Source organism: Pongo pygmaeus, chromosome X (genome assembly GCF_028885625.2).
Source record: "Pongo pygmaeus isolate AG05252 chromosome X, NHGRI_mPonPyg2-v2.0_pri, whole genome shotgun sequence".
NCBI classification, from domain to species: domain Eukaryota; kingdom Metazoa; phylum Chordata; class Mammalia; order Primates; family Hominidae; genus Pongo; species Pongo pygmaeus.
The window spans coordinates 159,427,234-159,450,730 of record NC_072396.2 but is presented as its reverse complement, the minus strand read 5'-3'; the positions used below and the strand labels follow the sequence as shown (position 1 = coordinate 159,450,730).

The following is a 23,497-nucleotide window of genomic DNA, read 5'->3' as shown; positions in this document are numbered from 1 at the left end:
TTCCGGGATCCCATAAGCAGTCGCTCCCCCAGCACCCTCCTCATCCGCATCTGCCTCTGCAGATTGACCTCTTCTGGGCATGTCTCACACTAGTGGAGTCACACACTAGAGACACGCAACTTCTTCTGTGAATCTCTCCCTAAACATTCTAAGTACAGCCTCCTCCATGGACATAAGCATGTACATCTTGGGGGACAGACATCTTCTGGGCCCTTAGGGGCTTGGCCCAGGGCCTGACACATGGAGCTACCAAGTTTCACCTGCCACCCACAAAGCTCAGGTCAGGGGGAGCAGGGGGGGTCACACAGGACACCCTCCTTGTGTCCCTGGAGCCCGAGGGAAGCTGCTGCACTCAACACACAGCCTGCAAGGGAAGCAAGGGCGCCATACGCTGTGCCAGGGTCCCTGCACAGCTGGCCTGCAACACTCACCCTCAAGTCCCCCTCAATAGAGCATTCTCCTGGGGATGAGCAGAGGCCCCCAGTCTAGCTGTCACGTCTCTGTGCACCAGTGCTCTGAAGATCCTAATACACTGGGTCTCACCAGGGACAACTGTATCCCCCAGGGATCATTTGGCAATAAATATCTGGGGATATTGTTAGTTGTCACAACAGGATGGGTGCTACTGGCATCTAGCAGGTACAGGCCAGGGACTCTGCTACACACCCTACAATGCACAAGAGAATTCTCCAGCCCCAGGTGCTGATGGCACTGAGGTGGGGGACCCTGTCCTGGAACAGCCAGGTCATGTTGGGTCTCCATGCTCCAGCAGGGCCTCTCCAATTCAGCCTCACCGTCGAGGAGACCAAGCAGCCCCTTGACAGCAAGCTGACTGCACTGACCCCTTCCTCCATGGAAGGAAAGGTGATTTGCCTTGACAGTAAGAGGAGACACATCGCAGTCATGGGTCTTGTCCCTGCCCACGGGATGTCAGCCAGAGCCACTCTCTGAAGCCTACAGACTATGTGACTTGTCAGCACAGAGCCCCACATAACATCTCGGACCACAGTCCAGCAAAGAAGGCGGGGGAGTGGGCCCATGACAGTGGTCTCTAGTAGTCACGGCACATGCTACCTCGCCCAGGAGCTGCCAGCCAGCCAGGACACAGAGAGCCAATTGAAGGTGCCAGCTCAGGGATGACTCCTGCAAGGAAGGAGTGCTGTCCTCTACGATGGGATGGACACAGGCCTGAGTCCCCAGCAGGAACCAAAGGATGAAACAAAAGGGGCTACAGGCCCCACCACACCCAGTGAGCCACGTGGGGAGTCTGTGCCGCCCCTCCCTGCAGCTCTGGGACCCGCGGTTTAGAAAGCCCCCGCAGCAGAAAGGCAAGAGTATACAGCGGGTGCCACCTGGCCCCGCCGGGCTAACCCAGGGCAATGCAGAGCAGTGGCAGGGAGAGGGGGTGAGGGGGAAGAATGGCAGGGGCTGGGGTGCCATCATGCCCAGGGCGCAGGCAGGAGCGTGCAGCTGAGCCCTGAACCCACAACGACCTGGAGCTGAGCAGCACGAGGGTGAGGGGCGCCCGGATGGCAGTCTAGGAAAGAACTCCCCAGTCCCAGCCACCGGGTGTGGGAAGTCAGCCTTCACCTCCACTGAGGTGTGTGCCGGGACTGCCCCAAAAGAATGTTGCCTGTGGGGGCCACACACCTTCCTTCCCAAGACAGACCACGCCCCTCTACCAGGGCATGCCCCGCCCATTTCCAGGGCAGGCCCCACCCCCTCTCTGGGCAGACCACGCCTCTTCCCAGGGCCGAATCTGCCCTGTCCCAGGATGGACAGCACTTCATGAGTGCTCAGTGCAGGGACACAGAGGCCTGGACATGTTGGTCCAACCTGGAAGGTTCATTCCAGCTCCAGAGCTCCCTGTAAGGTCCAGCAAGGCTGTCCTGGAGCCTACCCGGCAGCGCACTTCTCCCTCTGCCCACCCCGGCTTCTTCTCCTGTGCCTCCTTTCCCTTCCCAGTACTGGTCCTGAGAGCATGCTAAACTTCCTCCCCGCTAATCTGCATCTCAGAGTCTACTTCCTGAAACCAAGAGGGAGGGCAGCACATCCCCACCGCAGGCCCAGGAAACGCAGAGGTGCAGATGGGGAGAAGACACCTTCCCCTCAGCAGGGCCGGATCCCCTGACTCTTTCCTCACCTCGGAGCTCTTGATTCTCCTCCAGGCAGCGCTGGAGGGTCTCAGGAGCGCCCTGTTCTGAAGGCAGGTGCAGCATGGCTGGCTTCCCCAGAGGAGAGTCTTCACCCAGCACGTCCTGATCTGCTGCCGGGCCACCACTAGGCTGCACCATCTCACACAGTTGGCTCTTCCAGAGGTGCCTACTCATCCAACAGGGCAAGGGCTGAAAGAGAAAGGCAGCAGGGGAGTCACAGGAGACCCACATCCTTACCCAGCAGAAAAAGCCTATGAGTTCTGGGGCTACATTTTAAACAGAATGCTGATAATTCGCCTAGTGTATCAGGATGCTAAAGTGGGTTTTCAGTCTAAGGGGTAGCAGATACTCCCATTCCAAAAGGAGGTGCTGGACCACCCACGTGGGACTTGGAAAGGCCTATCTCCAGGCTGGAAATGGAAGAATTTCACCAGAGGTGGGAGAGTCGGGACAGGACTGTTTGTGGAGGGAGATGTCAGTATGCTGGGAATCCTGATCCCCTACACACCTCCAAGCAGGAGAAGTGGAGGGTACCGGCCCCTCATTGAGTGTAGTGGGCTGAATGGTAGCCCCCCAAAAAGATATGCCCATGTTCTAACCCCTGAAACATATGTGATTTGGGAAAAGGGTCTTTGCAGATGTAGGATCTCAAGATGAGATCATTCTGGGTGACGTGGGTAGGCCCTAAATCCAACAACGTGTCTTTATGAGAGACAGAAGAGAGAAGCCAGACGGAGATGCAAGGGGAGGAGGCCATGTCGGGACTGCCTTGGAGACTGGAGTGAGGCAGCCACAAGCCCAGGAATAAATGGGGCAGAAGCTTGGGAGAGGCAAGGGAGGATCGCCCTCTTAGAGCCTTTGAGGGTGTGGGCTTGCTAACCCTTTGGTTTTGGACTTCTAGTCTCCAAAACTGTGAGATTAAAATGTCTGGCCGGGCACGGTGGCTCATGCCTGTAATCCCAGCACTTTGGGAGGCTGAGGCGGGCCGATCATGAGGTCAGGAGATCCAGACCATCCTGGCTAACAAAGCGAAACCCTGTCTCTACTAACAATACAAAAAATTAGCCAGGCATGGTAGCGGGCGCCTGTAGCCCCAGCTACCCAGGAGGCTGAGGCAGGAGAATGGCGTGAACCCGGGAGGCAGAAGAATGGCATGAACCCGGGATCGCGCCACTGCACTCCAGCCTGGACAACACAGCGAGACTCCGTCTCAAAAAAAAAAAAATACAAAAAATTAGCAGAGTGTGGTGACATGCGCCTGTAGTCCCAGCTACTTGGGAGGCCGAAGCAGGAGAATCGCTTGAACCCAGGAGGTGGACGTTGCAGTGAACTGAGATTGTGCCACTGCACTCCAGCCTTGGCTTTCAGAACAGCCCCTTCTCCTGGTTTCCTCCCTATCTTGCTGGCTACTCCTGCCCAGGCACTCTCACTGGGTTCCCACCCTTCATGTTGGGGTGCCCCAGGGCTCTGTCCTAGGACATCTTCTTCTCTGTAACTTCATTCACTCCCACAGGAATTCTATCCAGTCTCATGCCTTGAACTCCAATCTTGATGCTTAATTAGACCTCTTTTCTAAACTCCACATTCATTTATCAAACTCAACATTTCTACTTGGTTATCTAGTAGCCCTCTCAAAACGAACCTCTCTAAGACCTCCGACAGTCCCCAAAACCCAGATCTACCCAAGGCCTTCTTTGTTATCAGCTGATGGCAAATCCATCCTCCAGCTGTCAAAAGTCATTTTGATTCTCTCTCTCTCTCTCTCACACACACACACACACACACACACACGAGCACATCTAATCCATCAAGAAATCCTGTTAAAATGTATCCCCCAACCGATCTGATCACACTGAGCAATTAACTATTTTAGGTGTCATAATGATATTGTGGTTGTTTTTCAGAGTCCTGTCTTAGAGAGAAGCACACTTAAATGTTTAAAGATGATGTCTGAATTCACCTCCAAATAATGGGAAAACTCGTAGGTATATACCCGAGAGAAATGAAAACACATGTCTCCACATGAATGCTTGTAGCAGCATTACTCATAGCAGCCAAAGAGCGGAAACAACCCAAATGTCCATCAACTATGAATAAACAAAATCTAGTACATCCACATGTTATAACATGAACAAATCTTGCAAATATGCTAAGAGAAATAAACAAGTCACAAAATATTAAACATTGTATGATTCTATTTATATGAGATGTCTACAACAGGCAAATCCACAGAGACATAAAGTGGATTAAAGGTTGCTGGGGAGAGCCACTTAGGGCTGGGGGGAAGATAAGCTGATCTAAAGAGTATGGGGTTTCTTTGAGGGGTGATGAAAATGTTCTGTGAATATACATACAACAAACCATTGAATTGTACACTTTAAACGGATGAACTGTGTGACTTGCTAATGATATCTCAAGCTGTTACTGAAAATAATAATGGTGGCCAGGCATGGTGGTTCACACCTGTAATCCCAGCACTTTGGGAGGTCATGGCAGGTGGATCACTTGAGGTCAGGAGTTCGAGACCAGACTGGCCAACATGACAAAACCCTGTATTTACTAAAAATACAAAAAAAAAAAAAAAATAGCTGGGAGTGATGGTGCATGTCTGTAATCCCAGCTACTTGGGAAGCTGAGGCAGGAGAATCGCTTGAACCTGGAAGATGGAGGTTGCAGTGAGCCAAGATCATGCCACTGCACTCCAGCCTGGGTGACAGAGTGAGACTGGGTCTCAAAAAAAAAAAAAAAGAGGCCGGGCGCGGTGGCTCATGCCTGTAATCCCAGCACTTTGGGAGGCCAAGGCGGGCGGATGACAAGGTCAAGAGATCAAGACCATCCTGGCCAACATGATGAAACCCCATCTCTACCAAAAATACAAAAATTAGCTGGGTGTGGTGGTGCACACCTGTAGTCCCAGCTACGCGGGAGGCTGAGGCAGGAGAATCGCTTGAACCCAGGTGGCAGAAGTTGCAGTGGGTGGAGATCACACCACTGCACTCCAGCCTGGTGACAGAGTGAGATTTTGTCTCAAAAAAAAAGAAAGAAAGAAAGAAAAAGAAATAAAATAATAATGGGAGAGGATTGCAAGGGATATAAACAAAATTAGTCACAAGTTGATACCTTCAATTGTTGAAGCTGGTAGCTGTGAATGTAAGATTTACCATACTGGCCGAGCGCAGTGGCTCACACCTGTAATCCCAGCACTTTGGGAGGCTGAGGCAGGCAGATCACCTGAGGTCAGGAGTTCAAGACCAGGCTGGCCAACATATAGTGAAACTCTGTCTCTACTAAAAATACAAAAATTAGCTGGGCATAGTGGCGCACGCCTGCAGTCCCAGCTACCTGGGAAGCTGAGGCAGGAGAATCGCTTGAACCCAGGAGGAGGTTAGAGTGAGCTGAGATCGTGCCATTGCACTCCAGCCTGGGCGACAGAGCGAGACTCCATCTCTCAAAAACAAACTAAAAAGATTTACTATACTACTTTTTCTACTTTTGTACATTTTTGAAATTTCCAATAATAAAATGCTCAAAGCACTGTCTCTGAGCTGGATTACTGCAATTACCTCTTAACAGGTCGCCCTTCTTTTACCTTTGCCCACTATGGTCTGTTCTCCCCACCACTGGGAGAACGATCAGTGTAAGACGTAATTCCGATCACATTCCTCCTCTACTGAGAACCCTACCATGGCTCCCCGTTGCCTTCTGTGTAAAAGCCAATCTCCCTACAACGGCCTACAAGGCCGTGTACCATCGGGTTCCCCATCCCTTCCTCTCCAACTGTGCTCCCCTCTCTCACTCTGCTCCAGCTATAGTGACTATTCCTCTCATGTGCCAGGACAGCGCATTCATGCTCAGATCACAGAAACGGTATGAGGATAGGCAGATGTTGTCTTGCAAAACGAGCAAACAGGCATATGAGATCAGATACCTAGCTGCCAAACTATATGTGAGGCATTTTCGAAGAATTTAACGACCTCGATAGAGCGCAATCAAGTTTGGTGAACAGAAAATGTCTCTGAACTAGAGTAGTCCTCGCACAAGGAGTAGGGTCAGACCCCGCAGTGGAGGAGGAGGGAGGAGTGGAAACAGTCCAGCTCGCCGCCCAAGTAACCTGGGTCATGAATCGGCCCGCCTTGGCCAGTGCTCCAGAAGCGCGCAGCAGGAACGGGCTGGGGCCCAAAAAAGAGCGGGGAGCCTGAACGTCCGGGGGAAGTCTCGGAGGCGGCGGAACGCCCACCGATGGAACCCTGTCTTTGGGGAAAAGGACCACACCTGTCAGCAGAGTCCGTCAGACGTGAGAAGGGTGGGAGCCGCGGACTGTGAACGCTGGTAGGCCCCCGGTGCTCCCAGAAAATCCCAGTTTCGCGGTCGCCCTTCCCTACTCCGCTATCGAAATCCCCGCTTCCGGCTTCCGGTGTCATAGCTGTGGGATCCGGAAGTAAAAACACACAAGCCCCGCCCCGGGAACACGGGAAGCCGGCGAGAAGTGCGAGGCCGCGGTAGGGCCGCATCTCGCTCCGGAGAGAAGTCTGAGTCTGGCAGGCTCTGCAGGCCCGCGGAAGCTCGGTAATGATAAGCACGCCGGCCACTTTGCAGGGCGTCACGGCCTATACGCCCCCTCGTCTCTCGGACGGCGGCGTCTAGCCTCGGGGCGCTCGGCCGCCCCGCCCTCTCCGGGGGAGGAATCAAGAAGAGACTGCCCAATAGGGCCGGCTTGACCCGCGAACAGGCGCGGGTTCCCGGGGGAGTGGCGCGGCAGAAGGCCCCGCCCAGGAGCCGAGGGACAGCCCAGAGGAGGCGTGGCCACGCTGCCGGCGGAAGTGGAGCCCTCCGCGAGCGCGCGAGGCCGCCGGGGCAGGCGGGGAAATCGGACAGTAGGGGCGGGGCCGGGACGGCGATGGGGATGCGGGAGCACTACGCGGAGCTGCACCCGTGCCCGCCGGAATTGGGGATGCGGAGCAGCGGCAGCGGGTATGGCAGGCAGCCGACGGGCCGGCCTACAGCGCAGGTGCCCGAGAGGCGGGGGCTGGCCTGGGATGCGCGCGCACCTGCCCTCGCCCTGCCCCGCCCGCACGAGGGGTGGTGGCCGAGGCCCCGCCCCGCACGCCTCGCCTGAGGCGGGTCCGCTCAGCCCAGGCGCCCGCCCCCGCCCCCGCCCCCGCCGATTAAATGGGCTGGCGGGGCTCAGTCCCCGGAAACGGCCGTACACTTCGGGGCTGCGAGCGCGGAGGGCGGCGACGACGAAACGCAGGTAATCAAGCGGGCGGGCGCCGCGCAGGCGGAGGAGCGTACTGCCCCGCGCTGCGCCGCGCGGCGGTAAAATACACGCTGTTTGTTGTGCTTGAGAACCGAGCAGAATCGAGAGGGTCTTAACCAATCCCTTTATACCCCGCATCTCCTCTCTTGAGCCCCTGAGACCCCGAGAGCGAAGGGGACTTGCCGACCGGGGTCACCCAGCTTGGCAAGGGGAGGGCTGGAGCTGAACTCCAACATCTGCACCATCTCCCATGCTCCAGGTCATTGTGGAGTTCCCGCTACAGTCGGGAATGAGATGGTCCTGGGCACGGAGTTCCATGCCTCACAAGGATTTTACTCGGTTGTCCAGAATTGATGCTCTAGTCGGAATCCACCAATGCTTTGGGTAATTTTGTAATGTACACCCTGAATGAAGGCTGCCTAGGAGAGAGTGGCTGGAGCCCAGAGCCAGCAGTTTCTAACGCATCAACCACTCCCCAACGCCCAGCCGTTCACAAGGAGTGATTTGGGTAATCAGGTGTCACCCCGGTGTGAGACCCCAGAGAAACTCTCAAGAAAGGGGCTAACTTCTCAATGCTCTCCTGTTCTTCTGCCTTGTTAACCAGCCTTTCTTCCACCAGACAGCGTCATGGCAGAGCAGGTGGCCCTGAGCCGGACCCAGGTGTGTGGGATCCTGCGGGAAGAGCTGTTCCAGGGCGATGCCTTCCATCAGTCGGATACACACATATTCATCATCATGGGTGCATCGGTGAGTATCTCCCAGGCCCCAATCTTAAAAGCCAGGAAGTGCCTGCTCCATGCCTCAGCTTTTCCAACTAATTGTTGCAGGGCCACACAGGCTCTGCTAAGTTGAGCTCCTCCTCCCGCTCCTGCTAGTGCGCCAGGATCATCCCAGCTCTACCTGATGTGCATATGCACTTGCAAAACATTTCTTTTTTTTTTTTTTTTTGGAGATGGAGTTTTGCTCTGGTCGCCCAGGATGGGCTGCAGTGGCGCGATCTTGGCTCACTGCAACCTCGGCCTCCTGGGTTCAAGCGATTCTCCTGCCTCGGACCCCCAAGTAGCCGAGATTACAGGCATGCACCACCACACCCGGCTAATTTTTGTATTGTTAGTAGAGACGGGGTTTCACCATGTTAGCCAGGCTGGTCTCAAACTCCTGACCTCAAGTGATCCGCCCGCCTCGGCCTCCCAAAGTGCTGGGATGACAGGCGTGAGCCACCGCGCCCGGCCGCAGGACATTTCTGAACCCTGTGCCTAGCCACTGAATGTAGCCCTTAGTCCTGGAGTTGCAGGCTCTTTAGGGACTGTCTAGATGGACTTCTTGGGGAAAACAGGGAATGCTATTCATTCTGTGGTTTTTTCAAACCTGTTCATGCTTTAACAAATGAGTTCCAAAGGCAGGATCTGAGGCCTGATCTCTGCCTCTTCACTAACACTTCAAGTTCCGTCGATACAAACACTTAGCTTTTCTTTGAACACTGTCTCTTTGCCTCAATTTCGAAAGCCTACCAAGGAGCTCTGCCTCACACCACCTGGCCCCAATTGTCCAGCTTGTAGAACCGCCATTCTGCACTCATAGGAAAGACCAAAGAATAGTATAGCATGAGGATTTCCATGGGAGGGGAGGGAGGGGTGGTCCTAGGACAGCCATCGCCCCAGACTAGAGCACCCTCCCCTGTGTCCCATGGGGCAGTGAGACTGTGCAGGGGCTAGTGGAACAAGGGCTTCATCTCAAATTACACGTGGTCTCAGTTTTCACTTTTAACCCTGGATGCACTCAAGAATCTCTCTGCTCACTACTGTATGACCATCTTTGCCATTAACTTACCTTGTAACCTTGAGCAGGAGCTCTATCAAAACTAGTTAGCTCTTCCACATCGTGCGCCCGTCAGTGCTGGGTGAGCTCAGTGGTTCTTTGTTCACATAGAACAACGCGCTGTCACACTTTGCCAAACCTACTCCTTGACACCTTTGTACTTCTGATCAGAATTTAGAAAAGGAGAGCCAAAAAGGAATGAGGAGGCAGCCGAGGGAGAAGGGCTCTGCCAGTGGCAGAGTAAGGAGGGGCCATTGTCCTCTGACTCCCCATAAGCCTGAGACCCAGGAGAGGTACCAGGTGGAGCCCACAGTAGATTGGGCTTGGCCTCAGCCCCAGCCCCAGCCTGGTCCCCTCAGAAGAGCCATACCTGGCCGGGCGTGGTGGCTCACGCCTGTAATCCCAGCACTTTGGGAGGCCGAGGCAGGTGGATCACCTGAGGTCAGGAGTTTGAGACCATCCTGGCCAACATGGTGAAACCCCGTCTCTACTAAAAATACAAAAATTAGCTGGGCGTGGTGGTGCGTGCCTGTAGTCCCAGCTAGTCAGTAGACTGAGGCAGTAGAATTGCTTGAATCAGGGAGTCAGAGGTTGCAGTGAGCTGAGATCGCACCACTGCACTCTAGCCTGGCGACAGAGCGAGACTCTGTCTCAAAACAAAACAAAACAAAAAGGCCGGGCGCAGTGGCTCACGCCTGTAATCCCAGCACTTTGGGAGGCTGAAGCGGGTGGATCACGAGGTCAGGAGATTGAGACCATCCTGGCTAACATGGTGAAATCCCGTCTCTACTAAATAAACAAAAAATTAGCCAGGCCTGGTGGTGGGCGCCTGTAGTCCAGCTACTCAGGAGGCTGAGACAGGAGAAAGGCGTGAACTCGGGAGGCGGAGCTTGCAGTGAGCAGAGATCGCAACACTGCATTCCAGCCTGGGTGACAGAGTGAAACTCCATCTCAAAAAAAAAGAAAGAAAAATAACAAAAATTAGTTAGGTGTGGTGGCACCCATCTGTAATCCCAGCTACTTGGGAGGCTGAGGCAGGAAAATCGCTTGAACCCAGGAGGTGGAGGTTGCAGTGAGCCGAGATGGCACCATTGTACTCCATCCTGGGCGACAGAGTGAGTGAGACTCCATCTCAAAAAAATAAAAATAAAAAGAGCCATACGTGTATCGGCCACAAGCCTTAACAGCCAGGACTCTGACCGTTAAGCCCTTAGTCCAAGAAGCAGACTGGAGGAGAAGGTAACTGAGGTTGCTTTCTCCATCCCCACCCCATGCTGTCACAAGGCACTGCAACAGAGCAACCCAGATCACAATGATGGCTTATGACTCCTGGCCTTCAGCTCTTATTAGACACCTCATTGAGAGCATCCAAGCTTGCTGTGTGACTTGGAGCAAGTGTTTTCCTTTTCCTGAACCTCAGCATTTCGTGTAGCAAATGACAGCTTTTGAAACGAGGGCCCGGGGTCCTTAGGCTTTTCCAAGCTGATTGTGTCATTTTACTGCCTTTGCCTGTGGCCAGCTTGGGGTTGGGCAACTTTGTTTTGTTGAAATCAGTGGGGTTCCCCTTTGCTCTCCTCTGTTCTGAGAGAGACAACCTGAGGCTTTCAAAGCAGAAATAGGAAGTGCCAGCTCCAGCACTGTGGGTAGGGGACAAGGGGTCCTCTCTCTGAAGAGCCTCGTGGTTTGTTTTTTCCTCGTCCTGCTGGAGGGGGAGATGGGAGGTGGCGTGCTCAGGCAGCACCTGGAACAGCTCTGGCTCCCAGGCTCCTTCCACGCCTGATGCCTCACTTGGTGCGGGAGGTAGGCAGGGTGGCACTTGAGGGCACGCGATCCTAGAATCTGCTGTTCCAGGAAAGCAGCCCGTTCTCCATTCATTAAGCAGACAGCAATTGGGTACTTCTGGGCCCCAGCAGCCAGTCCCCTGCCCTCCTCAGGGGACCTATGTGCTATTGTGGCCAGGGAACCACAGCAAGTAAGCAGACCAGCAAGAGCTCAGGCTGACGTATGTTTCAGAAGATACACATGGGCCCTGTGTCCCCAGTCCCCCAGAGCACATAGATCCCACAAAGTGGGCCTGGAGAGCACAAACACAGAAGGAAGAGCAAATGCCCGGAGCCCCGAGTTGGGAACAAGCTCGGCATGACCTAGAAACTGAAAGCAGGCAAGTGGCTGGCAGACCCACAGCCTGGGCAAGCAGGACACCCTGGGGCAGGCTGGACCCACGTGGCCTTCCTCTGTCCCTTCCTCCTCCCTAGCCAGCTTACCTCACACTTGCCCACATACCCAGTTTCCTTCCTGGGGGCCCTGATGGCACCTCAGAGTTACCAAGTGGGCCACTTCCCGCCTTCTCAGGACTCCCACCCCTACCAGAAAGGGAGCCGAGGTACTTACTGCCCCGTTCCAGAAAGCTCTGGCCTTGTAGACCAGTGTGTGCCTGGAACAGCATGTTTCCCCACCTGATGGGACCTCGATGAGGCTGGAGAGCTTCACAGGGAGTGAGGGGAAGAGACTGGGATTGATAGTCTGCGGGGTCCTCACCTCTCTGGGCCTTAGTTTCCCCACCTGGATCACAAGGGCCATGGGCTTGATGGGCGTTCAGGACGCATCCCAATGATGGGCCTGTGTGAGGGATGACCCAGCGGCCCCCGCCCCCCCTTTCCTCGGAACATTTCTGGGCTGACTTCCCCATTGGTCTGATAAGATTCTTGCTGTGTCATGATGATGTTGGCACTCCCCCAAAGCCCCGGTGACTCATGAGCCCCCGGGTATAGCAGGGAGGCCCTTTTGTTGGTTTTTCAGCTGAACTAACTCAGCAGCCCCCAGGTTCTCTGGCCCCAGTGGCCAGGAACCAGCTGGGCCCCTGCCAAGGCCCAGGGCTCCACCCAGGGAGTCTGGGCAGGTCCTTGACCCCAGTGAGCCTTGGGGATGGGATGGCCCACCCCCGCTGGCCCCCCAGCAGGCATCGCGCTCTACCATGAAACCCTCATGCCAAGACAAGGGCTGCAGCGATTTGGGTTTATAAAACAGACAGGTCGTGGCCCAGGTCCCTTTGCCCTGGCTTAGCCAGATGTTGGTGGCTAGAGATCTTCATCATGCCCTGCTTCTACTAAGTCACCTTGTGTTCTTGGGCAGATCCCTCCCCTCCTGTGGTCCTCAGGACAGAGGAGGGTGTGGGGAAGATGAGAAGCTCCCAACTGCTTTTCACTAAGGACCCCTTGAATTGCCCCCACCCACATGGCGTGAGTAGACTCTTGACCAAGCTGTCAGGTTTCCCGATGTCTTCCCATGTTTGTTCCTCCAGAAAGTCCCACTAGAGCGTCGCAGCCAGCTGGGAGGGCAGGGCTACCCCTGAGTCCTGAGGAGAGCAGCTCAGTCCGGCTCAGCTCAGCTTAGCTTAGCTCCCTGTCACCATGGGAGAGAGCGGCCTGCCTTACCCCACCCCTACTGTCCTCCATCTTACCTCACCTCGCCTCTCAGATGACTTGGAGCCCAGCAGACGGTCGGTTGCAGGGGCTGAGCTGAAACAAGGTGAGCCGGTTCAGTCTCTAGTTAATCCCAAAGGGAGCAGCAGGAACAAACGGCCTGGAGCATGGGGCTGCTGTGACTCAGCAGACCAGTCCCCTGCCACCAGTGCCTTTCTGGAGTCTGTCCCGATGCCTCCCAGTCTTCCGGAATTTGGTCATGAGCAAACATGACCTGCTTTGAGTGAGGCTTAGAGGTATTTGCAGGCTGTGGTTCTTACCGTTTATTTCAGGGTCCAGTTAGTTCCCAGCAAGCTGGCCCTTTCTGTGTGTGGGGCCAGCCGTGAGTTGATGTGACATGGGCAATGTTCCCCTCCCCAGCCCCACTGATGGCGGGGTGCTGTGAGGAGCTGAGTGGAGGAGCTCCTACCCCAGGGTGAGGGGTTGTCTGCTGGACTTTGAAGGATGCAGCAGTGAGAGGTCCGTGTGGCTGTAGTCCTGGCACTGAGCTCACCTGAGGAGCGTCACAAGTGGAGCAGGGCCCCTGAAGAGCGCAAGCACACAAGGCACCCACACTATAGCAGTTTCCCTCCTGGAAGCCCTCTGGTGGCTTCCTAACTGCCTGGCTCTGGGTGAGGGCATTTGACCTGGTGGCATGGCCCCCATTCTGTAATGGTTTGTAGAAATGGACCCATCCATGGTTGCAGTGCCTGATTGCTTCGAAGAGCATGTGTTTTTTTTTTTTTTTCGTGAGATGGAGTCTTGCTGTCACCCAGGCTGGAGTTTGGTGGCGCGATCTTGGCTCACTGCAACCTCTGTCTCCTGGATTCAAGCGATTCTCCTGCCTCAGCCTCCTGAGTAGCTGGGATTCCAGGTGCCTGCCACCACACCCAGCTAATTTTTGTTTTTTGTTTTTTTTTTGAGATAGAGTCTTGCTCTTTCACCAGGCTGGAGTACAGTGGCACGATGTTGGTTCACTGCAGTCTCCACCTGCGAGGTTCAAGCAATTCCCCTGCCTCAGCCTCCCGAGTAGCTGGGACTACAGGCATGCACCACCACATCCGGCTAATTTTTTGTATTTTAGTAGAAACGGGGTCTCATCATGTTGGCCAGGATGGTCTCAATCTCCTGACCTCGTGATCCACCCGCCTCAACCTCCGGAAGTGCTGGGATTACAGGCATGAGCCACTGCGCCTGGCCTGTAGTTTTAGTAGAGATGGGGTTTCACCATGTTTGCCAGGCTGGTCTCGAACTCCTGACCTCAGGTGATCCACCCTCCTCAGCCTCCCAAAGTGCTGGGATTACAGGCGTGAGCCACCACGCCCAGACTATTAGTTTTTACCATGTTTTGTTGAAATATATGTCGTGGGCCGGGCACGGTGGCTCACGCCTGTAATCCCAACACTTTGGGAGGCCACGGCAGGTGGATCACAAGGTCAGGAGTTTGAGGCCAGCCTGGCCAACATGACGAAACCCCATCTCTAGTAAAAATACAAAAATTAGCAGGGCGTGGTGGCAGGTGCCTGGAGTTCCAGCTACTCAGGAGGCTGAGGCAGGGGAATGGCTTGAACCTGGGAGGTGGAGATTTCAGTGAGCCAAGATCACGCCACTGCACTCCAGCCTGGCCGACAGAGTGAGACTCCGTCTCAAAAAAAAAGAAAAGAAATATATGTCATGAAGAACACGGATGGTGCAGGTCTAGCTTGTTGATGACTTTTCACAAACTCAGCACAGCCACAGAAACTGCTCCTAGATCAAGGAACAGAATATGCTCTGCACCCAGGAAGCCCCCTCACCTGGGGCCCTCACAGTCACTGGCCCCCAAAGGGTCATTTCTGACCCACTCCCCACCCTCCTCTCCATCGTTGGTTTTCTCGCCGTCTTTCGTTGGTGCGCAAATCTTAACTGTACAATTGGCTGTACACCCTCATCACAATAAAGGCCATTGTCATCTCCCCAGAAAGTTCCTGGGTACCCATTCCCAGCCAGTCTGCCCCTGCTCCAGGCAACCACTGATCTGATTTCTGTCACAATGGGTTGCATCTCTGATGCTGAGATTTCCCGGTGTTGCTGAGTAGTATCCGTTGTATGAATGCATAGTTTGCCGGGTCACATGTTAATTCAAGTGTTTGACTTGTCTCCAATTTGGGGCCGCTATGAACTAAGGCTGCTGTGACCATTCGTGTGCAGGTCTTTGTGTGGACTTGTGCTTTCATTTCTCTTGGGATGGAACGGCTGGGTCACATGATAGGTGTGTGTTTCACTTGATCAGAGGCTTGCAGACTGTCGGGGAGCACCCACACCACCTCACAGCTCAACCTTAGCTGTTTTCATTTTCTTGCCTTACTGCACTTTTCTTGTTCCTGATTGCTTAAAGGAATTATTAATATTTCAACATTTCCTGTAAGTGTGATGTTTTTAGTATTTGTAAGGATGATGGTTTGGGGATTTTTTTGTTCTTTGTTTTTTGGTTGTTGTTTTTTTTGTTTTGTTTTGTTTTTTTTGAGACGAAGTCTAGCTCTGTTGCTCAGGCTACAGTGGTGTGATCTCGGCTCACTCCAGTCTGCCTCCTGGTTCAAGCGATTCTCCTGCCTCAGCCTCCTGAATAGCTGGGATTACAGGCATACACCACCACGCTCAGCTAAGTTTTGTATTTTTAGTAGAAATGGGATTTCACCATGTTGGTCAGGCTGGTCTCAAACTCCTGACCTCAAGCGATCCCCCACCTCGGCCTCCCAAAGTGCTGGGATTACAGGCTTGAGCCACTACGCCCAGCCAGAATGGTGTTTTATAGATGCCCTTTATCAAGTTAATGAAGTTCCCTTGTATTCCTCCTCTGCTAAGAGTTTTATCATGAATAGGTAATTTCTGAAACACTTTATCTACATCTGTTGGGTTGAGCAACATTGCTAGATTTAAAAAATCAAAACATAGCAGTAGGCAGAGAGTTCTTAGAGTTTTTTTTTTAATCTCTTAATATGATGAATTTCAATGATTGATTTTTTTTCTATGTTAATATCAAACCAACTTTTTATTTACAGAATAAACCCAACTTGGTTCTGATGTGTTACTGTTTTTAACATTGCAGGAATTGGTTTGCTGATGTTTTCTTTCTTTTTTTAAAGAGACAGGGTCAGTGGGTCGCCGTGGCTCACGCCTGTAATCCCAACACTTTGGGAGGCTGAGGCGGGCAGATCACTTGAGCCCAAGAGTTCAAGACCAGCCTGGACAACATGGGGAAACGCTGTCTCTACAAAAAAAATAGCTGGGTGTGTTGGCATGTACCTGTAGTCCCAGCTATTCCAGAGGCTGAGGTGGGAGGATTGCTTGAGCCCAGAGGCAGAGGTTGCAGTGAACTGAGATCATGCCACTGCACTCCAGCCTAGGTGACAGAGTGAGACCATGTCTTTAAAAAAAAAAAAAAAAAAACCTGATTTCAAGCAATCGTCCTCCCACCTTGGTTTCCCAAAGTGCTGGGGTGTGTGAGCTGTGCCCGGCCTGCTGGTATTTCGTGTGGGATTTCTGCGTCTGCGTGTGTGTGTGAATGAGGCGTATGGGTTTTCCCATGTGCCTTTCTCATCAGGTTTCCGTACCAAGGCTCTGTAGGCCCCGTAAGGTGGCTTGGGAAGTGTTCCCCTTTCTTCCTTCTGCAGGAAGAGTTTGCTTCAGGCTGGAATTCTCTTATGCTTGCATTTTGGTAGAACCCACTGGCAACACTCTCTATGCCAGGGGGTTGTTTCTGTAGGAAGATTTGTGGCCATTGTCCCCTCTCAGGTCGATTGCTCTGTTTTTTGTTTGTTTGAGACGGAGTTTCGCTCTTGTAGCCCAGGCTGGAGTGCAATGGCTTGATCTTGGCTCACTGCAACCTCCGCCTCCCAGGTTCAAGCGATTCTCCTGCCTCAGCCTCCTGAGTAGCTGGGATTACAGGCTTGGGCCATCATGCCCAGCCAATTTTGTATTTTTAGTAGAAACAGGGTTTCTCCATGTTGGTCAGGCTGGTCTTGAACTCCCGAACTCAGGTAATCCATCCACCTCAGCCTTCCAAAGTGCTGGGATTATAGGCTTGAGCCACCGCGTCCAGCTGTTTAGTTGTTTTTTTGTTTTTTGTTTTTTGAGACGGAGTTTCACTCTTGTTGCCCAGGCTGGGGTGCAATGGTGCAATCTTGGCTTACTGCAACCTCCACCTCCCGGGTTCAAGTGATTCTCCTACCTCAGCCTCCCGAGTAGCTGGGATTACAGGCATGTGCCACCATGCCCAGCTAACTTCTGTATTTTTAGTAGAGATGGGGTTTCACCATGTTTGCCAGGATGGTCTCAATCTCTTGACCTCATGATCCGCCTGCCTCAGCCTCCTAAAGTGCTGGGATTACAGGTATGAGCCACCACGCCCAGCCTGTTTGTTTTCTTATGGAGTCTCGCTCTGTTGCCCAGGCTGGAGTGCAGTGGTGTGATCTCGGCTCACTGCAACCTCCACCTCTGGGTTTCAAGCAATTCTCCTACCTCAGCCTCCCAAGTAGCTGGGATTACAGGCTTTATTTATTACAGGGATTGTTAGCCACCACACCTGGCTAATTTTTCTATTTTAGTAGAGACGGGGTTTTGCCAGTTGGCGAGGCTGGTCTCGAACTCCTGACCTCAGGTGATCTGCCTTGGCCTCACAAAGTGCTGGGATTACAGGCATGAGCCACCGTGCCCAGCTCCATTGCTCTGTTTTAGTAGGTTGGATTTTTCTAGAAATTTGTCCGTCTCATCTAGGTTGTCAGACATGGAATAAAGTTCATAAAACCCTCTCTTGTTTCCTGTCTGGGGTTTTATCCGATTGTTCCAGTTATTTATGCCCTTTTATTTATTTATTTTTTCTTTTCTTTTTTTTTTCCGGAGATGGAGTCTTGCTCTGTCACCCAGGCTGGAGCAGTGTTGCCATCTCTGCTCACTGCAAGCTCCACCTCCCGGGTTCACGCCATTCTCCTGCCTCAGCCTCCCGAGTAGCTGGGACTGTAGGCACCTGCCACCACGCCTGGCTAATTTTTTGTATTTTTGGTAGAGGCGAGGTTTCACCGTGTCAGCCAGGATGGTCTCGATCTCCTGACCTCTTGATCCATCTGCCTCGGCCTCCCAAAGTGCTGGGATTACAGGAGTGAGCCACTGCGCCCGGCCTCTGCCCTTTTAAAAAAGCAACCGTGCCAGGGAGTTGTCTGTTTCTATTTGTCTTCTTCAAACACCAACTTCCGGCTTTATTCATCTTTTCTTTGGGTTAGCTTTTCATTTTATTAATTTTACTTGTCATTATTTCCTATTTCCTTCCTGGTAATTTGGCTTGCAGTTCTATCCTTTTTCTCAATTTTTATTTATTTATTTTTATTTTTTATTTTTTTGGAGATGGAGTCTCACTCTTGTCACCCACCCAGGCTGGAGTGCAGTGGCACGATCTCGGCTCACTGCAACCTCTGCCTCCCGGATTCAAGTGATTCTCCTGCCTCAGCCTCCTGAGTAACTGGGATTACAGGTGCCCGCCACCACACCCGGCTAATTTTTGTATTTTTAATAGAGATGGGGTTTTGCCACATTGGCTGGTCTTGAACTCCTGACTTCAGGTGATCTGCCCGCCTCAGCCTCCCAAAGTGCTGGGATTATAGGTGTGAGCCACCGCATCTGGCCCTTTTTCTCACTTCTTAAGCAGAATGCTTAGCTCCTTATTTTTGAGCCACTCTTTTTTGCTAATGTAAGCACTTGAGGTCACATCTCACAAATTTGACTACATGGTACTTCTGTCGTCCCTTGGTTCTACTGAATTGAATTTTCAGGTTTTCTTCTAGAATGCAGGAGATGCGTTTATGTCTTCTGGGTCAGGGATGGAAGGCTGGCACAGGCTTGAATCTCGGGGCTCTTCTGTCTGTATATCAGGCAAGACAGACATGCTTGTGGCCCAGTAGTGATCCTGAGTAGTGCCCGGATCACCAAGGGTGGAGGATGATGTATGTAGATCGTGTCCCCAGCCACTTCTAACCACACACGTGTTCCCTCTGCCACAGGGTGACCTGGCCAAGAAGAAGATCTACCCCACCATCTGGTAAGTGTGTCCCCCACTGCCCCTGTGACCTCCCGCCAGGGACAGGCCTGGTCCTGCCCTGCCCGCACTGGTTACGGCTGTGCCCTGCCCTCAGGTGGCTGTTCCGGGATGGCCTTCTGCCCGAAAACACCTTCATCGTGGGCTATGCCCGCTCCCGCCTCACAGTGGCTGACATCCGCAAACAGAGTGAGCCCTTCTTCAAGGTGGGTGGCGTCAGGGCCTCCTCCAGCCTGGTTCTGCCCTCTCTACCAGCCCCCAGCGTGGCCAGCTTCGGGGACCTCCCCCCATCCTATCCCGGGATGCTCTCCTCCCCTCCTGCCCCGCCCGCTCTCCTATTTCCTTGAGATCCCCATTACCAGCCCCCTGTGACCAGGACTCACGGGTCCCATCCTGCTGTGCTCTGCTGCGTTTTCTCCGCCAATCATAGTTGGGTGTCATAATTTTGGAGAGAGAGCTTTCTCCAGTGTATTTCTCCCAGGTCAAAATATCCTGAAATCTGGCCTCTGTCATAAGGTACAGGGGTCCCAGCCTGGGGCAGTGTCTGTGCTGCCTGCTTTGGCCTCCCTCCCTCTGGATGTGCAGAGCTGCAGAGATGGGGCTGAACCCAGTGTGGGACCGGGACACTGACTTCTGAGGGCACCCTCCCTGGGCCTCCAGGGAAGACCCTCCACTCCCCTGGGGCAGAACACACACGGACTCCAAGAGAGGGGCCGACGTCTGTCTGCGTGTCTGTCTGTCCATGTCTCCCAGGCCAACCCAGAGGAGAAGCTCAAGCTGGAGGACTTCTTTGCCCGCAACTCCTATGTGGCTGGCCAGTACGATGATGCAGCCTCCTACCAGCGCCTCAACAGCCACATGAATGCCCTCCACCTGGGGTCACAGGCCAACCGCCTCTTCTACCTGGCCTTGCCCCCCACCGTCTACGAGGCCGTCACCAAGAACATTCACGAGTCCTGCATGAGCCAGATGTAAGGCTTGCCGTTGCCCTCCCTTCCCACCTGCCATGCTGGCCCAGGCAGTGCTCCCACCGCTCTGATGAGCGTGTCCGGGGCCGGGGATCTGGGCAGCATCCATGGCGCCGGGGCCATCCCCAGCGGGACCACAAGGTGGCAGCATCGCTCCATGAAACACTCGCCGCCTTTCCGCTCTGCTTCCCCAAAGGCCTGGCCAGGCCGCACGGTGGCAGCCTTGCTCTGCGAATGCAGCATGGCCCGTGCTGGGTGGTTTCCCAACCCAGGCAGAGGCTCTTGTCCTCTGGCTGGTTTTGAATGCAGGGGTAGTAAAGCAAAGGTCCTCTTCTCATTTTCAAAACCAATGAGGAAGCCATGCCTTGGACGCCTCTTCCCTCTGCTCCCCTACAGGCCTTCAGGCCACTCCGACCCACTGGGGACCCAGCATGAGGCAGGAGGGGAACGGGCCCCTGGCAGCATGCCAGCAACGCCACCCTGGCACCCAGGGTGGGAAGGCGTTGAGCCAGAGGGTCACCTGGGAACGCAAGGCAGGGGAGGTGGCCATGGGGGCGAGGAGGTTCTGGCCCCTACTCCCCTGGGAGGGTGTCTGAATGATGCAGCTCTGACCCTCACTCCCCAAAGGGGGGTTCAAGGGGGTAACGCAGCTCCGGGCTCCCAGCAGAGGCTGGAACCGCATCATCGTGGAGAAGCCCTTCGGGAGGGACCTGCAGAGCTCCGACCGGCTGTCCAACCACATCTCCTCCCTGTTCCGCGAGGACCAGATCTACCGCATCGACCACTACCTGGGCAAGGAGATGGTGCAGAACCTCATGGTGCTGAGGTGGGGCCAAGTCCGGGCCGGGGGACCAGGGTGGGGGTGGTGCTCAGGAGCCTCACCTGGCCCACTGCCTCCCCGAGGACGAATTCCTCCAGAACTCGGACAAGGGTGACCCCTCACATGTGGCCCCTGCACCACAGAGGCCCAAGGGCAGTTCCTCCACCTTGCCCCTCCCCGCAGATTTGCCAACAGGATCTTCGGCCCCATCTGGAACCGGGACAACATCGCCTGCGTGATCCTCACCTTCAAGGAGCCCTTTGGCACTGAGGGTCGCGGGGGCTATTTCGATGAATTTGGGATCATCCGGTGAGAGCTCTTCCTCTCTCCTGGGAGGCTGGCAGAGGGTGGCAGAGCCAGTCACCCTGCAGGGCTGCCCTTCCCTGCCTTGGGGGAGCTCCTCCTCACCCTGCAGTTCAAAACCTAAGTGTCTGAGCTGTCAGACTGGGCTGGAAAGGGCTGGACCCCTACACAGTCAAGCACCCCACGGTTTCATGATTCAGTGATAGCATCACCATGTTCTTCCTTGATTTAAGGGGACCTGGAAGACAAGGGGGACCAGGAAGTGAGTCTTGCAGCTTGTCACTAGGAAGCCTTGTTTGGGGCCCCCACGCCCTTGAACCAGGTGAACAGGGCGGGGAGTTAAGGCGAGCTCCGGCCTCTTCTGTCCCCAGGGACGTGATGCAGAACCACCTACTGCAGATGCTGTGTCTGGTGGCCATGGAGAAGCCCGCCTCCACCAACTCGGATGACGTCCGTGATGAGAAGGTGGGGGGGTGCACCCCAGTCCCCAGGACCATGCCCCATCGCAGGCCCATCTGTGATGAGGCACTGAGCTGGGGTGTGCATGCAGAGCAGGTGTCCTCAACCCCGGAGAATTCACCAGCTCTGAGCACAGCGTGGCCTCCCGGAGGTGACCTGGACTGGCAGTCACGAAGCCCAAGTTGTCATGTCCCAGGCCTGACAGTCACTATGTGACCAGGGAAGGCCATTGCCTCTCTGGGCCTCAGCTAGTTCATCAGAATAGACTCGAGATGGACCAGAGTGGTCCTGGAGGGTCCTCAGGGAGGGGCCCTGAGCTGGGCCTCTGGCAGGGTGAGCAGAGCCAAGCGGGGGCCTCCTCCTGCCCTGAGGACTGCGCATCTGTGGCCACAGTCATCCCTGCACCCCAACTCCACACGCAAAGGGCCCATTCTCTCCCTGGCTTTCTCTCAGGTCAAGGTGTTGAAATGTATCTCAGAGGTGCAGGCCAGCAATGTGGTCCTGGGCCAGTACGTGGGGAACCCCGATGGAGAGGGCGAGGCCACCAAAGGGTACCTGGACGACCCCACGGTGCCCCGCGGGTCCACCACCGCCACTTTTGCAGCCGTCGTCCTCTATGTGGAGAATGAGAGGTGGGATGGTAGGTGATGCCTTCAAGGCCCAGCAAGGCAGAACTGGGCATGCCCTGTGTGCGGGCACTGGAGCGCCCACTGAGACACTCACGCACTGGTCCACACCCCGAGAGAGCTGGTGCCGAGGCTGCCCTTTCCCCACATAGGGGTGCCCTTCATCCTGCGCTGTGGCAAGGCCCTGAACGAGCGCAAGGCCGAAGTGAGGCTGCAGTTCCATGATGTGGCCGGCGACATCTTCCACCAGCAGTGCAAGCGCAACGAGCTGGTGATCCGCGTGCAGCCCAACGAGGCCGTGTACACCAAGATGATGACCAAGAAGCCGGGCATGTTCTTCAACCCCGAGGAGTCGGAGCTGGACCTGACCTACGGCAACAGATACAAGGTGCCCCACAGAGAAGAAGCAGTGTGGAGGGTGGGCAGCCTGGGCCCGGGAGACTGCATGGTGGCAGGCAGTGGCATCAGCAAGACACCCTCTCCCTCACAGAACGTGAAGCTCCCTGACGCCTACGAGCGCCTCATCCTGGACGTCTTCTGCGGGAGCCAGATGCACTTCGTGCGCAGGTGAGGCCCAGCTGCCGACCCCTGCATACCTGTGGGCTATGGGGTGGCCTTTGCCCTCCCTCCCTGTGTGCCACCAGCCTACCAAGCCACACCATGTCCCCTCAGCGACGAGCTCCGTGAGGCCTGGCGTATTTTCACCCCACTGCTGCACCAGATTGAGCTGGAGAAGCCCAAGCCCATCCCCTATATTTATGGCAGGTGAGGAAAGGGTGGGGGCTGGGGGCAGAGCCCAGCGGGCAGGGGCGGGGTGAGGGCGGAGCTACCTCATGCCTCTCCTCCACCTGTCACTCTCCAGCCGAGGCCCCACGGAGGCAGACGAGCTGATGAAGAGAGTGGGTTTCCAGTATGAGGGCACCTACAAGTGGGTGAACCCCCACAAGCTCTGAGCCCTGGGCACCCACCTCCACCCCCGCCATGGCCACCCTCCTTCCCGCTGCCCGACCCCGAGTCGGGAGGACTCCGGGACCATTGACCTCAGCTGCACATTCCTGGCCCTGGGCTCGGGCCACCCTGGCCCGCCCCTCGCTGCTGCTACTACCCGAGCCCAGCTACATTCCTCAGCTGCCAAGCACTCGAGACCATCCTGGCCCCTCCAGACCCGCCTGAGCCCAGGAGCTGAGCCACGTCCTCCACTCACTCCAGCCCAACAGAAGGAAGGAGGAGGGCGCCCATTCGTCTGTCTCAGAGCTTCTTGGCCACTGGGTCTCACTCCTGAGTGGGGCCTAGGGTGGGAGGGAGGGACGAAGGGGAGGAAAGGGGCGAGCACCCACATGAGAGAATCTGCCTGTGGCCTTGCCCACCAGCCTCAGTGCTACTTGACATTCCTCGTCACCAGCAACATCTCGAGCCCCCTGGATGTCCCCTGTCCCATCAACTCTGCACTCCGTGGCCACCCCGTGCCACCCGTAGGCAGCCTCCCTGCTATCAGAAAAGCAGAAGCAGCAGCTGGGATCCCTCCCAACCTCAATCCCCTGCCATTAAATCCGCAAACAGCC

General features: G+C 54.9%; 2 protein-coding genes across 9 annotated transcripts in view; one reads left to right on the top strand and one right to left on the bottom strand.

Moving 5' to 3' along the window:
- IKBKG (inhibitor of nuclear factor kappa B kinase regulatory subunit gamma) overlaps positions 1–12,735 on the bottom strand; it is a 23,213-nt gene extending 10,478 nt beyond the window's left edge. Inside the window, exons 1-2 of one of the 5 annotated variants that reach the window (XR_010125345.1) lie at positions 11,770–11,836; positions 2,144–2,345 (exon numbers count right to left, since the gene is read on the bottom strand). Coding sequence is in view for 4 of the 5 variants with exons in the window: in XM_063660032.1 (XP_063516102.1) it covers positions 2,144–2,345; positions 11,770–11,811 (244 nt within the window). In the remaining variant the exon portion in view is untranslated. Of the gene's footprint in view, positions 1–2,143; positions 2,346–6,428; positions 6,623–11,769; positions 11,878–12,691 lie in introns of those variants that run through there. The other 4 variants (XM_054470619.2, XM_063660032.1, XM_063660033.1 and 1 more) reach the window with 4 other exon arrangements.
- On the top strand, positions 6,607–23,497 carry G6PD (glucose-6-phosphate dehydrogenase). Of its 4 annotated transcripts, none has more exons than XM_054470616.2 (13): positions 6,607–6,722; positions 8,033–8,160; positions 18,725–18,762; positions 18,857–18,965; positions 19,513–19,730; positions 20,395–20,553; positions 20,731–20,856; positions 21,222–21,315; positions 21,763–21,949; positions 22,088–22,323; positions 22,426–22,502; positions 22,608–22,700; positions 22,798–23,497. In XM_054470616.2, exons 2-13 carry the CDS (start codon positions 8,041–8,043, stop codon positions 22,886–22,888), a joined length of 1,548 nt encoding a protein of 515 aa, XP_054326591.1. In that variant the 5' UTR covers positions 6,607–6,722; positions 8,033–8,040; the 3' UTR covers positions 22,889–23,497. The 4 variants fall into 4 exon arrangements, with proteins under 4 accessions (XP_054326591.1, XP_054326590.1, XP_054326588.1 ...); XM_054470615.2 differs by having other exon boundaries at positions 6,609–6,722; positions 20,392–20,553; XM_054470613.2 differs by lacking the exon at positions 6,607–6,722 and adding an exon at positions 7,171–7,407.